At 39.0% G+C, this 17,124-nt stretch overlaps 1 protein-coding gene across 2 annotated transcripts in view; it reads left to right on the top strand.

Moving 5' to 3' along the window:
• The window catches only part of ATRNL1 (attractin like 1), a 990,764-nt gene that overhangs the window by 144,883 nt on the left and 828,757 nt on the right, over positions 1–17,124 (top strand). For both annotated transcript variants that reach the window (XM_074959279.1, XM_074959280.1), the window contains exon 9: positions 7,880–8,135. In XM_074959279.1, coding sequence (XP_074815380.1) covers positions 7,880–8,135 — 256 coding nt within the window. The remainder of the gene's footprint in view (positions 1–7,879; positions 8,136–17,124) is intronic.

The raw sequence follows: 17,124 nt of genomic DNA, 5'->3' as shown, positions 1-17,124 counted from the left end.
CCTCATACCCATCTGCAGAAGAAGCATGCTGTATAGTAATTTCCGTGGGTCATCCTCAATCATCTCTATGATCTAACTGCTCTGAAACTGTTACTGATCAGGTGAACTTCTTAGAATCAATTGAATTGTTAGGTGAAACAGTTCACATGTTCACTGCTTGTTCACATTACATGGTTAACACCTGGCTTGTGTGTTATTTTTTTCCAGCTGTCAGCATTTTAGACCTGTGGAACAGCTAACAAATCAGAATAGCTATACTATAACAGCTTGAGAGGATCAAGCCCACAGTGGCATTTTGGAGGAAAATATGTACAGATTGTCTGCCCCATTCCATTTGTTTTTTGCTGACCAAGTGGTGCAAAAGGGAGTGGAAACCACATGCAAGCTCCTAAGCATGGGAGAGTGTCCTGTGGTTAGAAAGTCAGTGTTGCTTGTGCATGAGGCATGTTGGAGAGCTACTGTGCTCTGGCCATCCACAGTTGGTATTTAGTTCCTTGGGGTTGCTAGCCAGCTGCCAGGAGCTTTAATTTAAACCAGGTCTGGGGCAAAGAATCACAGAGATGTAACCAGTTGTGTGAGAGCCCATTATTCCAGATGCAGTCTAGAATCTGCCCTGGTATGTCCAGGACTGTTGTGAATGTGTTTTCAGGGGTAGCCTGGGGAAATAGATGTTCTGGCTGGGCTTCTGGCCCCTAGATGATTGAGACCCTAGTGTCTGGCTGTTGATTTCTGTCTGGATAGACATAGTAGGGGGAACACTGTGGTTGCCTCTGCCTGCTACTCCCTGGCTGGAAAAAGAGGACTCTGGACCTGGCTGTGGACCCCTGGTTACTGTTTATAGGCCTCTGTGGTCAGGCAGAGATGGTTAGAGTATTGACTAGTATCACAGTCACTGTACTGAGTTTATTGTCACAGGTGGATTGGAGAACTATACTCTCTAGACTTCATCTCTATATCAGAGTCCTCTTGGCTGGGAGCCTAATCATAGAGGTTAGGTAGAGAGTGGCCTTGCTTATTCATAAATATACAGCCTACAGAGAAAGGCCAACAGGAAAAGACAGCTAAAAATAATCTCCTCCTGGTCAAAACAGAAGACTTAACATATCTGGTCCTGAAAACAAAATTCTGTCTTCCAGAACTATAGACAAGCAGTGTTTTATTATTTTTGAATGCATTTCAATATGATAACTTTATTTTCAATTAAAAGATCAGGTTCCAAAAAAAAACCCCAACCATTTTGTTTATTTACTGAGATCCTCAAAAGCTTTTAAAACTACTGGAATAGAGGCTTAATACTTAATTATTATGGAGAGACGGGTATACTCATTTTTAGGTAATAATTGGTCTTCTGTAATGTGAAGCGAGCTCTGTGAATGACATCAACTAAAACATTTAGTGTAAATTCTGTAACCTCTTGGTAACTTGCCTAGCGAAGGGAGTTCTAAGGAGAACAAAGTTTCTTATTTCCTCTTCCACTTGCCATCCCAGCACACTAACCTTTGTGCCATTTCATTGTGATGGCAGAGGAAATAACAAGAGCTAATAACAGACTGTACAACTTTACTTGGTGACTGACACTTTAAAAAATACTTTGTTTCTCCAGTCATCTGTCATTCATCAATGTAAGGTCTGCTGAGCGCAGTACAAGGTTAGGAGAGTTATATAATTGTCATTTTTGTCTTTATAGTCATTTGTCTCTCTCTAGTGTCTCCATGTCGTGATGCAGAAAATATCCGACAAATGAAAAGTCACATTGCTTTTTCCTGATCCTTCCTTACTGCTTAGGAAGGGTAGGGCATAGTGAAGTAAAATTATTTCTTAGGAGAGGTGTAGCAAAAACACATTTTTAAAATATTAAGTCAATTACTCACCCGCGAATTTGAAAATTAAAAAAAAAAACAGAATAAAACAAATGTGAAGTGCTTTCATATGTGACTAGGAAGAATATTAAAACTATCACTGTCTCTCTAATGAAAGTAATTAATTTACATTTGATGTCAATAACTGAAATCTCTAGAATCTACAAAATATGTTTAATAGGTATCTGAGGTACACATCAGCTAGTGTCCCAGAATGGTGGTGCACATTTTTCTGATGGAGTAATTTTTCATCCAGTAAAAAGTAATTGATGTGATGTCAGGAAATATTAATTTGTGCTGAGATTTGTGATAGTGTATTTCATAACATCCTACAGTGATAATTTTAAATGCAGATATAAAACAAGATATCTATCTATGGTTTTCTTGGCTGCTAAAAGTTTTTAGATCATATTCATGCTCGTTAGAGAATATGGGAAAATTGGTATAATACAATGGTGGAAAATTCAAAAGTTTGTTACTTCTCTTCTAAGAGTTATGTGATATAGATTGTACATATACTGTCAGTAGCCATGCTGTTGAATCAAAATACAACTACTGTCCAAGTGAGTGTTAAATTAATAAGAATTTTCTTTAGAAATGTTGGTTTGTGCTTTGCCGAAATATTAAAATAATGTTGTAACTCTTTGTTCCATGAAACTAATTTTGATTTATTTGTCACTTTCCTATCTTTTGGGGGAATTTAAATTGTTTTAAATAGGTAATACCTCAAGTACTTAATATTGTATCCAAATTAAAATGTTGATGACATGGGCAACTTATTTTTTTAAGAGTCGATATTTCTTGAGATTTAGTTTATTCATTACTCAACTGTTTTTCTTAACTATACTCATGGTATTTCAGAATAAAAAAGTCAATTTCATTTGCATTTTGTGTGTAATATGACAGTTTAGTTTGTAGGAATTGTATTAAAATGTGTTAATTTCTGTATTGAAATATGCTCTCTATTTCATGAATTTCTGAATATTTTTGATTTCTGTGTAATATATTGATTTTTGGAGGAAAGTCCGTTCCCTTTCTTTGTTGGATATTAGAGATCATGACAAATGCAACATTTAATAACTAGAAGATTTGTAAAGAGTAGGGGTGGGATTTTCAGAAGTGCTCTGTTTCGGCCTAACTCTGCATCACTGAAGTTAATAGTTTCTCTCCCCCTCTCCCTACTTTCTCAATTACATCTAAGGTGGAGAGACTTTTTTTGGGCCACTAGGAGAAAGAAAATCCATGGACCCTGTCTGGGGCACCCCAGTCCCCAACACATCCATACACACTTTGGAAATTAGAGTAGCACTGAGTTTGACTTTCTGTAGGCATCACGTTAGTTGCCTTTTTGGGAGCTAGGAAGGCATTTTCCCCTCATTGCCAGATTGCCTGGGTGGTGGTGGGTTTTTTTGCCTTTCTCTTATCAGCCCAGGGACCAAGTGGGTAAATAAGGTCACAGTGAGTTCAGGTTGTTCCAACTTGGCAAGTGTCCAATGTAGGCACTCACTTAATAGGGGGTTCTGGATTCCTGATAAACTAGAATTGCAATCAGGATTAGGGGAGGTTATCCCTTAAAGAAGCTAGGGGTATATGAAGCTAGGGCTCCTAATGTGTACTACAGTGAGGGGCCACAACCCCATTTCCCTATACCCTCAACCTTTGTACAAAGAGAGGGCAGTGTGGTGCCAGAAATTGTACCAGTACCAGGTTAAAAGTTTGGAGGGGGAAGGAGGGGCTCAGGGCTGCCCTCCCCCTGGCGGCATGGATTATGGAAGGAATGTTGACCTGCAGTGGAGGAGTTACTGCCAGAGTTTCCCAGATGTTAAGTTAATGAAGTTATGGCTTTGTTAAACCACAGTTCCTGGTGTCTTGCCTTTTTCCCTGCCATGTCTGGGACAATGGGATATTCTGTCATAGACTTCAGTGGGAGAAGCGTTAGGCCAATATTGTGTGCTTTTGAAAGTCCCACTCTAAAAGTTACATATTCCTTATGCAGGCATAAGTCTGCATTGCCAACTGTATATGGTTCCCACCCTGCTGTACTATTCTCTCATAGCTTGGTAGCCTGTGGAAAATATATGCTGCCAAGGGAGACGTACCTGTAGAGAGAGAAAAGAGAACTGTGAATTCTATCAGAGAAGGCTACAATTGCCAAAATGTGCCAGTCTTGCCAATTTACATGGGTTCATGATTTTGAAAGCTGTCTTACATTTTGAAAGCTAATCCAATTCTAGCGGAATTACCAATAGTACATTCCTTTATTGCTACACTTGTAAAATGAGGTTTCACGTTAATTAGAGGCTTTTAATTGGGAATTTTGTCTTCAGTAAACACCCTTGATACACATATGTAGACACTTGTGAAGGTGTACTTTTAAAGATTTGCTAGTATGTATCTACTAACAAATTCATTGGACCTTTCCTTAACCACATAACTACTTCACAATATATGGTTTAGTTTAGCACAATATTACAATGTACATTCCATTTCTTCTGTTAGGGAAGCATGCTTTCATTCCAGTAATGAAGTACTGTCTGCAAAATGGATTTTTTGTTGTTTATCCCATTGGTTGAAATTATGAAGCAAGAAAATTGCCTTAACAGCGCAATAGGATACATGAGAGTATAATATAAAATCTGAGACACAAATTGTGCTCTTACTCTAAGAAGACAACCAATGTAAAGGTTGTATAATATGACTTGTGGACAACAGGATCAGTTATACCTTTTTATATGTGAAAGGTCGAAAAAGAGTTAGTAATCACTACTACTTCTAGAGAAATATTTTAAATGTGAGGCTTGCGTACTGTCAACAAGAACAGAAAAGATCTGCCACCTAATAATTCGATCATAGATGCATTTAAAATTAGACATCAGATTGCAGTCATCATGCCTGAGGGACTGTAAATGTCTATTGGAGATCTTCAGACTGGTATTCTGGATGAGTTTGTTTACCTTTGAAGCATATAGGCTGCAGTGATATTATCATCATCTTGTGTTCCATGGATGCCAACATGAATGTTTTCTTAAGAAAATAATCAGTCCGTAACAGAATAATTAATTCCATCCTTCTAGCATTTTTACTTGGACCTTTTTTTCCCCATATACTCCTGAGAAAAGATTCAGCATCTTATTTCTTCTTAGTCAAGGGACATCTATTACTCTGAGAAGATTCAGTAGTCTGTTTTATAAGAATTTCCACGTTGCTCCAAAGCTAAGTGACAAATACTAAATTCTGTGTATATATACCATCTCAATTGCTGTACTATCAGTCCCAGAGTTTTAAGTATAGTATAATTCAATTTCTACAGGGAGATTTCCTCCAAGAATTCTCAGTCGTCATATTGGAGGATGTATGGAGGTACTGAAGAATTTTTAACACAGACTTTAACTAACAGTAGCTATTATTTAATATGGCTCCTCCTCTCACTGTCATTTCATTATAGATAGCCAGACAGGAGAAATTCAGGCTCCAGAGAGAACTGAGAACTGTCATTCTGCCAACAAATTGATATCTGGCAACAGTTCATGCTAATATTGAATTTCTCTGTTTACTGAAGATTGAGTCTTCCTTTACATACTCACAGAATAAAATAGTTGCTGGTTTGAACAAGTATAATTTAGAGTAAGCTCAGTTGATGGCAATCCAATCCACCTTCGATTTCTTTTGCATGATCTCTAGTCATGTTTAGTTTTTCAAATTTTAAGCTTTTTTACATTATTTTAATAATTTAGTTCTATGCAGTGTTGTAGCCGTGTTGGTCCCATGATATTAGAGAGACAAGGTGGGTGAGGTAATACCTTTTTTTGGACCAACTTCTGTTGGTGAGAGAAACAAAACTTTTGAGCTATACAGAATTCTTCCTCAGGTCAAAAGATTATCTCACCCACCTTGTCTCTCTAATATCCCAGGACGGACACAGCTACAATAACACTGCATACAACAGTTTTAAATATTAAGACATTTACTGCACAATAGAACTAATTTTGCCCCTCCACATAGTTTTCACATTGATGGACTTTGTGTCTTATCTTAGACTCAAGCATTCATTTACAGGTTCAGTGCTTTTAAAGGATACAGCATTTTACAGAAGATGCAATACAGTTGTGCCTGGTCCCTGGAGGGGCCACACTGAGAATGCTTGCTCACGGCAAACTGCAAGGATTAGGTCAGATAATTCCCCAAACTGGTGTTTTATTCTACAATTACATTCACCAAACCGGTAACCAAACAGCTTTTGTAATACCACACTGATCACCAAGAAGCCAAATACAGCTTCCCTTAAGCATCCCAGCCCTTGATTTCCATCTAGACATCCAAGTCTAACGTAGTGATGGGTTTCAGAGTAGCAGCCGTGGTTTAGTCTGTATTCGCAAAAAGAAAAGGAGTACTTGTGGCACCTTAGAGACTAACAAATTTATTTGAGCATAAGCTTTCGTAACCTACAGCTCACTTCATCGGATGAAGCTGTAGCTCATGAAAGCTTATGCAAAATTTGTTTTGTTGAAGCTGTGCATTTATTTTTAGAATTTTTAAAAAATATATTGTGCAATACAGTATTTACCAAAAATGAGAGAGAGGATGGAATGGGGCTTGGTGGTGCAAACAGGAAAATGTGAGGATTTTATATAAGTGTACTTTTGCATGCAATCCATTATAGAAAAATCTATTTTCAATCTGATAGTTCTTCATACTGTGCAATAAATAAATAAATTACTGTGTAATTCGGCAACTGGCAAGGATTTCTTCTCACTTCCCGTACAGGTATAATCAGTATTATTTCCTTAGATGATTGTGTACTGGACTTTTTTTAAAAGCATTTGTTTCCTTTGTTGTTCTACTCTGAGTTGTAAATCAGTCTTCATGGGAATAATATGTAATTTAGAAAACCTGATTTTGTAGTATCTCCATAGAAAACCCTGACCACAAATGTTACAGAAAACTTTTTTTTCTTATTGGGTTATAAATGTGTATTGATGAAACCTAAATTCAGTTTAATTATTACTGATGGTTAGACTGTTCACAAACTCTCTAACAGTGGTTGGGTTGACCTGTGTATGTTGTTTCTGGATAAATAATAGATCAACTTGTAGTGAAAAATTGAAATGTTAATACATGGTATTTGCAAATAAAAGCTAATGATCTGTAATACATACTTTCATTACACAAATGTTTTTAAAGATTTGTACTTATATTCAGAATGTATCTCTGATATGAAGATATTTACTTTGCATCTGTAAAAATGTCACAAAAATAATCATCAACTTAGGATCGAAGTGGCTCAAGTCAGAAAGATCACCAGTTAAACCAGCATTAACTTCCCAGCATTAACCTCAACTCAAACGTAACTCTCCAGTGAGCATCTGACTAGCATGCCAAAAAATAGTGGGGTGGTTGCAGTAGTGCAGGCAGTGGCGGTGGTGGCATAGACTAGCTGTCCCGCCTAAACCCCGGGGTTATATACTCAGGGCAGCTAACCCGTACTTCTGCTGCCACTGCCTGTGCTTCTGTAGCTACACTACTATTTTTAGCATGCTCGCTCAGATGAGAATTCGCATGAGTAGGTCTATGGGAACTATGAATCAACCCCCCAGGTTGTAGTGTAGCCAAAGCCTTAGATTATGCTGCAGGGGATAGGAAAGAAAGTTGGAATCTCTGTACACATTTCAAAAAGGAATCATTTAAAAATCTTTCAGAACTCTGAAGAGAGAGCTCTAATGAGTGTGACAAGTGCCTAGAACTTTAAAATTTGTCCTTTAAATATCCATATTTGAAATTGATTTTTGTCTTATTTTTTCACTCTATTAGGATTCGTTCTGGTGAAATATTCTTTTTAACATCATTGTTGCTTAAGCTCAAGGGGCTGTGTCTGGAAGCAGGGCTGATAATTAGCTGATGAACATAGCCTTTGTTTAAGTATTTATAAGAGGTTGTTCATTTACATTCTTATATACACTGTAGCAATAATGCAGTTTGGATGTGATCATCTTTAACTTCACTTTTTTCTCTAATTTTAATAGGAAGACATCTACATGTATGGAGGCAAAGTTGAAACAAATAATGGGAATGTCACTGATGAGCTGTGGATATTCAGCATAAACAGTCAAACATGGAGTACCAAAATTCCTGCAGTACTTATACATGGCCAACAGTATGCTGTGGAGGGTCACTCAGCGCATATAGTAGAGTTGGACAGCAGAGATGTTGTCATGATCATCATTTTTGGATACTCTGCAGTATATGGTTACACGAGTAGTGTGCAAGAGTACTATATCAGTGAGTTCCTTTAAATACTTTTTGCCCTGTATTGATGCTGTGTTTCTTGATTTTTAAGCAATAACGAACTTGTTAGATTTAGAAGAATAAAATATATTTGGCAAGCTCAAAAAACCTCTTCTGCTGTTCTTTAATTTTTGATCCCAGTAGCTCCTCTTTCTTTTAATGTATGTAAAATCAGTTATTTTTAAATTAGTGGAGTTTGGTTCCTATTTTGGGAATATTGCAGTAGACTGGGCATGATCACAGTCATGGTTGAGGTACTCAAAGTAAGGCAAGGGTAAGAACCAGCAATTTTACATATATTGAGTTATGATGGTGTGTAAGGGTTATCATCATTTTCTCAGACGTAAGTTTATTGAAAGGAAGGTTTAATAAGTAGCACAGTATACAGTAATCACCTTAGCAACCCTGAAATTTTTGCCCTTACAAGAATTAATGTTACTGTAGTATTTCCCATTCTTAATTTCAACATTTAATAACTATTCTGATTAATATTACTTACAATAGCAGTTGTAAAGAGTATAATGGCAGCTACCATAGAAAATAAAATCAGTCACAACTTCTGTAAATCACAACAACTTCTGTTGTGGTTTCACTAAATTTACCTATGCTTCTGGATTATTTTATAGTTTATGCACAGATAAACTTGTTCCCGTCTAAGTATAAACAAATATAAGATAATGCTTAATAACTTAATATTTCATTTTATAGACTTCACACAACATTTTATTTTAATAGTTAGAATAACATATTAAAATGCCCCTTATGATAATCTTTAAGAATACAGCTAATTATGCACATTAATTATTTAATGAACACAGGAATGTGAAGAGTTTTTTGCTTCACATTCTTCCTTCTTTTCTGTGGTATTCAACTGAATCCCTAACAATTCTTTTAACAAGACAGTCACAGTTATGTTTGTGGTTACTAGATTGAGAGTGTTAAGAACTTTTACCAGCAGCTTCAGACATTTAAAGTTTCAAAGTGGTATTTGTATATTGGGACAATTTATTTGAATTTTGTTTCATTTTGTGTGTGTGTGTGGGTGGGGGAGAGAGAGAGAGAGAGAGAGAGACTGAGTACATAACTGCATAAATTTATGTAAGCTGTTTTGGGTAGGGAATAAGTCTTCTGTTGTGCTTGGCCAATTTGAAATAGTTCACCAGTTTTCAGCTAATCACAAGAAGCACAGTTTTAGTCTAATAATGTACAGTTAATGCAGGACTTCAGTTTTGGCTTTATCTAGTACTAAGGTGTCACATGCTTAACTTCAAGCATTGAAGTAGTCTTTTTTACTTCAGTGGGATTGTTCACATGCTTAAAGTTTTAAGCATGAGCTTAATTGTTTTGCTTAATTGGGGTGTCTATCCACAAAGTCTCTCAACCTGTCTACATTACAGAGACAGAATGCTTCCACTATATTCCTGGCATGATTTCTGAGGACCATATTGACATCTTTTCTAGCAATATCGAATATGTCCAGAAGGGAATGAGAATGTGAGGAAGACCACCACAATACAGTCTATCCATGTTGATATTTCTGATGCAGCTGCTTATGACTATTCTAAAATTGTAGTCTCTATCTTCCAAGCTAGGTATTCCTCTACACCTCTTTGAATATGAATCAGGGATGCTTACTAGATCATCACAAGACAAGATAAGGCTAGTCAATTTTAATTGACTCCTAAATCGTGACTATTTGTTTGCATAAAATAGTAATAGTCACTAGTTACTCTATAACACTGAATTATTGAAGGCAAAATCCATTGAAAAAACTTCCAAGAATGAATGCCTTCTATTGAAGACCTGTTTTAAGAAAAACACACAGTAAAATAAGAAACATAAATCATTACAATTACTGTAGTTTTCTGCATGATCATTAATGTTTAACAGTACTTTGAATATAATATATATATTCTAAGAATTAAGGTTAGAGGGGAAATACCAAACTTCATGTTTTGAAAATATTAAAGTAACTAAGATGTGGTGTTGTTTGGTTTGATTATGAAGTGGTAGTAGTGGGGACGTCTTGCCTCACTTAGCAATGCAAATGAAAGTTTGTGTTTATTGGATAGTTTATTGCTGGCATTAGAGTAAAAATTCATGACTTCTTTCCATTTTACAGGTTCTTTACTATGTTAGGGTTATATTTGTAGAGGATTAGTAAAACAGACTCCTATCTACAACTAAGCAAGTTTTAAAAAAAAAACAACCCAAAACTTCAATCCATGGTTATAAACTCTGAGTGGGGGAGAAATATATTTTGTACTGCTGGCAGTTGTTATGGTTCAGAATTAATCTCAACTTAGTAAATTTCCTTTTAGAGATATTAACTTGTCTGCCAATTATAGAAAATATTAATGGGAAAGTTGGTGTTTTAATAAAAAATATATTCCATTATTGAATTAAAAATAATATATAATTGTAGCAATATAAGGTCTTATTATAAAAACCCATTGACATCAATGAGACTACTTGTCTGAGGAAGGGTTATTCACACAAGCAGTGGTTTTTAGGATGTGCCCTGTGTGCTGTAATTGTTCAATTTCAGCAGATAACCCTTGTATTTTGTTTCACCTCAGTACCTCTTATTTTTGTCCCCCACAAACAGTCAATGAATTCTGTGGCAATTTTCCCCCAGTTCCTTGGCAATTCCAATATTTATCTTTAGCTTTGCAGCATTGAAATCATTTTTAACCATGAAATTTCAGCTAGTGGTTTGCACTAAGCATGACTTGCTTTTTGGAACTCAGTAGCTGCAGGCTCCAAAGTTAGAAGGCATGACAAGTGATAGATGTATTTATGTAGAACCCTCTAATATCCTGTTCAGAAAGGAAATTGGTTACAAAGAAAGGTTTCTGACCTTGTAAAAAGAAAATATAATATACCTTCTCCTCTCTCTGCCTATTTCCAAAATTCAGACTACTCTAGAATTTGACATTGCGCTGCTTTCAGTGAGGGGCAGATGCTGTGGTATTGAAACAATTTGTATAATGGCGGTGCTGAAGGCAGAAACCGTGTATTTGGTTATTACTACTTCAAGCCAGGGAGTGCGGCAGCACCCCTAGTTCCAGCAGCTATGGGTGGATGCTATATTCTCTTCAGACATTGGCTCTTGGTGGTTTTAACATAAACTCTTTTCCAACCACTTGGCACACTCACACTGAAATAAACAGGTCTGATATAAAATTGACCTCACTTAGACCATCTTGAGTTAAACTCTTAGCCCTGGTCTACACTGGGTGGGGGATCGATCTAAGTTATGCAACTTCAGCTACGTGAATAACGTAGCTGAAGTCGACGTACTTAGATCGACTTACAGTGGTGTCTTCACCACAGTGAGTCGACTGCTGACGCTCCGCCGTCGACTCTGCCTGTTCCTCTCGCGGCACTGAAGTACAGGAGTCGACGGGAGAGAGCTCGGGGGGGTTGATTTATCGTGTCTAGACTAGACACGATAAATCAATCCCCGCCTGCTGATCCGGTGGGTAGTGTAGACATACCCTTAGTGATCCAATTTCTATCCCTCAGGATCTTTCTATAAATTGTAGCCATCAGATATGGGATTCTGGTACACACATCCATTTTAGAACTAAAGCCCTGACTTCTGTAGGCTTCGGATCAGGAACCATTTGAAAGTCTAGTTACTGACATTAGCATGTGCTTCTTAATTGGTGTTATCTGGGGATTCCCTTGGCTTCTTATTTGAGCACTGTATTGTGCAGCTGTTTATCGCAAATCCAGTTGATACGAAGTGTGCATGCACTCTCACTCTTTCTCAGAAAAACACACCAATCCTCCATGCTTGAGTGCCCTCCTTAGGATCAGGGGTGTGGACTGGGGGAGGGAGGAGGTCAGCAAGCAGGGGAATGACACCCCCCCCACCCCCTGTCCCAGTAATTGGTGGGAGCACAAAACTCCTCCAGCCCCGGGACCACGGCAGAGAGACCGAGCACCTCCGGGGCCACAGAACGTGCACTTCTAAAAGCAGTCAAATTTTAGTTCCTGCACACACCCCTGCTTAGGATAGAGAAAATTAGCTATACCTGAGAAAAAAGTAATTTCTGTTCAAATAGAATAAATTGTGTGTTTAAAAATCATGATGTTTTGTGCACACAGTTTTTCATTGTGTGAATGTGTGGCAATATGTCTTTGCTCTGGAGGTGATGTGATTGCCTTTGGACTCATTGCAGGAGCAAAGGAACTTCCTTTTGCCCTTTCTTGCTATTCTTAGAGTTATGGCTTTTTGGGAACCTATAAATCACAGGAGGGGAGTTTTGTGTGGATTGTTTTACTAACTTGCACCATAAAGCTTTTCTGGGCTAGTCCACAGGGAAATTTATTTCTCTTTAGGTTAGTGATACCTCATAAACTTTCTAAGAATCTCAATGTGAGTCTCAAGGTGAATATTATAATAGTGTTTTGCTTTAGCTGAAGTTTTAAAAAGCTCTTTATGTCTAAGGAAATTTCTGAATAAGTCTCTTCTGGAGTTATTTAAAAACAACAAAGATTTGTTTGGATTGATAACAGATTGCCTTCTGCTTTTTAGATTTAAAGAAGACTTTAACAAACTCAGAGAACTGGTAGGTAAGGCCCCCTTGGGAGGAAAATCTAGTCTAATAAAGGAGTTCAGGAGAGCTGGCAGTTTGTCAAGGAGACAATACTAAAGACACAACTGCAAACTATCCTGATGCGAAAAAAAGTTAAGAATAGTAAGAGTCTAATATGGCTTAATCAGGAGCTCTTTAATGACCTGAAAATCAAAAAGGAATCCTACAAAAAGTGGAAACGGGCGAATTGCTAAAGAGGAATGCAAAAAAAGCACAACCATGTAGGGCAAAATCAGAAAGGCTACGGCACAAAATGAGTTACACCTAGCAAGGGACATAAAAGGCAATAAGAAGAGGTTCTTTAAATATATTAGGAGCAAGAGAGTGGCAAAGGAAGGTAGTGTAGGTCTTCTATTTGACTTGGAAGGAGAGATAACTGATGACACAAAGGATGCTGAGGTATTTGAAACCTATTTTCCTTCAGTCTTCACTGAAAATGTTAATGGTGACCACATATCCAACACAATATTAACAACAAGGGGGAAGGAACACAGACCAAAATAGGGAAAAAACAGGTTGAAGAATATTTAGAAAAGTTAGAAATACTCAAGTTTGGAGTCTTTAGAAGTTAAATAAGTTATAAGTACTCAAGTCTGAAATTCATCCTACGGCACTCAAAGAGCTAGCTGAAGCAATCTTGTAACCGGTTTCAGAGTAACAGCCGTGTTAGTCTGTATTCGCAAAAAGAAAAGGAGTACTTGTGGCACCTTAGAGACTAACCAATTTATTTGACCATTAGCAATTATCTTTGAGAACTCCTACAGGATGGGTTCCAGAGCACTGGAGAAGGGCAAACATCTATCTTTAAAAATGGTAATGAAGAGGATGCAGAGAACTAAAGTGAGACTGACTGATCTACAATACCCAAAAAGATACTGGAACAAATTATTAAACAATTTGTGAGTACCTAGAGGATAACAGAGTGATAAGTAATTGCCAACAGGGTTTGTCACAATTGGTTGAAAGATCATGCTGAAAGAATAGTTATCAATGGTTCATTGTCAATCTGGGAAGGTGAGTCTAATGAATAGTTGAGTGGAGAGTATACTTATAATATTTGTAAATGACACCAAACTGGAAGGGGTTGCTAGCACTTTGGAGGACAGGTTTAGAATTCAAAATGACCTTGACAAATTAGAAAATTGGTCTGAAATCAACAAGATGAAATTCAACAAAGACAAGTGCAAAGTACTTACTTAGGAAGAAAAATCAAATGTACAACTACAAAATGGAGAATAATTGGCTAGGTGGTAGCCTGCTGAAAAGGATCTGGGACTTACAGTGGATCACAAATTGAATGAGAGTCATCAGTGTGATGCAGTTGTAAAACAGGCTAATATGATTGAGGTGTATAATGGGAGTATTGTATATAACACACAGGAGATAATTGTCCTGGTCTACTTGGCACTTGTGAGGTGTCCAATTCTGGGCACCATACTTTAGGAAAGATGTGGACAACTATCCTCAGTTCCATCTGGGGGCAAGGCAGTAGAGAAGGAACACTAGCATCTCCACCTTGAGGGTACTTGGCCTTTCTCTTTCCTTCTGTGAAGTTAGTTTAGTTTAGGTTGTTGTTAGCATAATTAGTTAGTTAATTTAGGTGAGAGGGCTGTTTTCCCCCTGCTCTTTTTTCCCTGGAGGTTTCTTCTCCTGGTGGGGTATGCCTGGTTCTCCAGGCAGCAAATGTTGCCTCTCCTGCTGAGAGGCTATACCAGTAAGCAACAGACACTCCAAGTGTGTCTATTGAGTGGGAGAGTCCCATATCTCCCAAAAGTGCTCCCTTTGTTTAGCCCTTAAAACCAGGGCTAGGAAGAACGGGATATAAAGCTCGGATTGTTGGCAATGGAACATTCCACCCTTTGAGCTAGATGTGGAGACCCCCCCACCCCCTTTGTACATCTGGCCCCAGGTGGACCCAGCATTCAATCTAACTCGGGACATGCTTCGTATAAGAAGGGTAAACATTTGGAACACTCCGGGAAGACTCTTGAAAAAGAGGAGGTTGGACTCTTTACTGAGCCAGCTCTAGAAAAGACCAGGTTGCATCCTTGGTCTCCAAGGGTATTGTTTGGTACCAGTGGGCCTGCAAAGCCCAGAGCTCCAAGGAGAGAAAACATTGCTACTATAGGGCATCTGTACCCTCCACTAGTAAGGGGAAGCATGAGGTACCATCTGGCTTGGCCCTGTCGTTGACGTTGAAGCATTCCACTCAGCCATTGGTGCAGTCATGCTCTTTAACTTAGTCATTGGTATCAATGCAAGTAGCTCAGCTAGGATTTCATATACAAGCCGTACCCATGAGCAAATATATGTGCCCAAGAAGGCCTGTGGAATGCTCAGCATTACTGGTACCATCAGCTCCAGCCACAACGGCTTCAGCTGCAGTGTCTTTATTGGGGTCCTTTCCAGTACACAAGAGATCCAGTACTCGAGGGATCTCTGTGTTGATTGAACCAGAGTCCCCATCGCTGTAGGTATTGAGCATATCACAGTATTGGGGTCCTGGTCTCTGAGTGACCACTCCCTGGCACAAGTCTCTCCTCCATCCTCATTGGCTGCTCCCCTCCCCCCTTCAGAAGTAGGTGGAAGAAGAAGAGCACTCCTGGTCACTTTCCTGGCTTTCTGTTAGGGTTTCCCCTATATACTAGTTTGGAAATCACCCCTCATGCAGGAAGGACTTCATGACACATCAAACATGGTAGAACCAAGCCTATATGCTACCCACTCTCTCTTGTGGATCTCCGCAATGGCCATTTTGGAACCCCAGGCTGTCTACTGGCAGCAGTTTTAATAAATCACTGGTACCATCTATGCGTGAGACTAGGATTCCACATCCTCCTTCTATCCCTCCAGGTCAGGAAGACTGGTTTGAGGAGTCAAAAGCTAGGGCAGATGAAGTCACCCCCGAAACTCCAATTTTGTTATCGCTGGATGAGGGGCTCATGCTTACTCCTCCGTCCATTGTTGTTGACTGCCTACAATTCCATGACCTCATTAGAAGGGTAGTAGACACTCTGCAGATCCCAATGGAGGAAGTCAGAGACCAGCAGCAGAGACTGTTTGACATTTTGCAGTCAGCAACATCCTTCAGAGTAGTGCTACCTATTAATGAGGCTCTGTTGGATCTGCCTAAATTGGAAAGGCAGACACCAGCCACTATTCCACCAATGTGCAGAAGGGTTGACAAAAATTGTGATGTGTCCCAGAAAGACTGTGATTTTTTGTTTTTCCATCCCCACCAACTCCCTCATGGTGGATTCTGTGAATGAGCGGGGTAAACCACACTTTTTAGGGGCTACCCCCGATGACAAGGACCAAAAGCGACTGGACCTCCTTGGACAAAAGTTTTACTTGTCAGCAACCTTGCTATTTCAGATCACAAATTATCAGGCAGCCATGGCTAATTATAACTTTATTAATTGCAGTAGGCTGGCAGCTTTTATTGAACATCTGCCACAGGACTTCAGGGAACAATTCTAATCTATTGTTGCTGAGGGTCAGCTATTGGCCAGAACCTCTCTTTATGCATCCTTAGATGCTGCAGATATTGCTGCCAGGTCCATCTACAGACTAGGAACCGAATGGCTAGGCAGAAGTTCTGCAGAAAAGGACCTAGAGGTTACAGTGGACGAGAAGCTGGATATGAGTCAACAATGTGCCTTTGTTGCCACGAAGGCAAATGGCATTTTGGGATGTATAAGTAGGGGCATTGCCAGCAGATCGAGGGACGTGATCATTCCCCTCTATTCGACATTGGTGAGGCCTCATCTGGAGTACTGTGTCCGGTTTTGGACCCCACACTACAAGAAGGATGTGGAAAAATTGGAAAGCGTCCAGCGGAGGGCAACAAAAATGATTAAGGGACTGGAACACATGACTTATGAGGAGAGGCTGAGAGAACTGGGGTTGTTTAGTCTGCGGAAGAGAAGAATGAGGGGGGATTTGATAGCTGCTTTCAACTACCTGAGAGGTGGTTCCAGAGAAGATGGTTCTAGACTATTCTCAGTGGTAGAAGAGGACAGGACAAGGAGTAATGGTCTCAAGTTGCAGTGGGGGAGGTTTAGGTTGGATATTAGGAAAAACTTTTTCACTAGGAGGGTGGTGAAGCACTGGAATGCGTTACCTAGGGAGGTGGTGGAATCTCCTCCCTTTTGGGGTTTTTAAGGTCAGGCTTGACAAAGCCCTTGCTGGGATGATGTAGTTGGGGATTGGTCCTGCTTTGAGCAGGGGGTTGGACTAGATAACCTCCTGAGGTCCCTTCCAACCCTGATATTCTATGATTCTGTGATCTCTCTGATGATAATTATGCTCAGGGCATAACTGAGAGAGGTCCAAAATACAATAGAGGACCTCCCTTTTGGTCACAAACTCTTCTT

This window comes from Natator depressus, chromosome 7, assembly GCF_965152275.1.
Source record: "Natator depressus isolate rNatDep1 chromosome 7, rNatDep2.hap1, whole genome shotgun sequence".
Lineage (NCBI taxonomy): Eukaryota > Metazoa > Chordata > Testudines > Cheloniidae > Natator > Natator depressus.
This window is presented reverse-complemented; position numbering and strand designations above follow the sequence as displayed.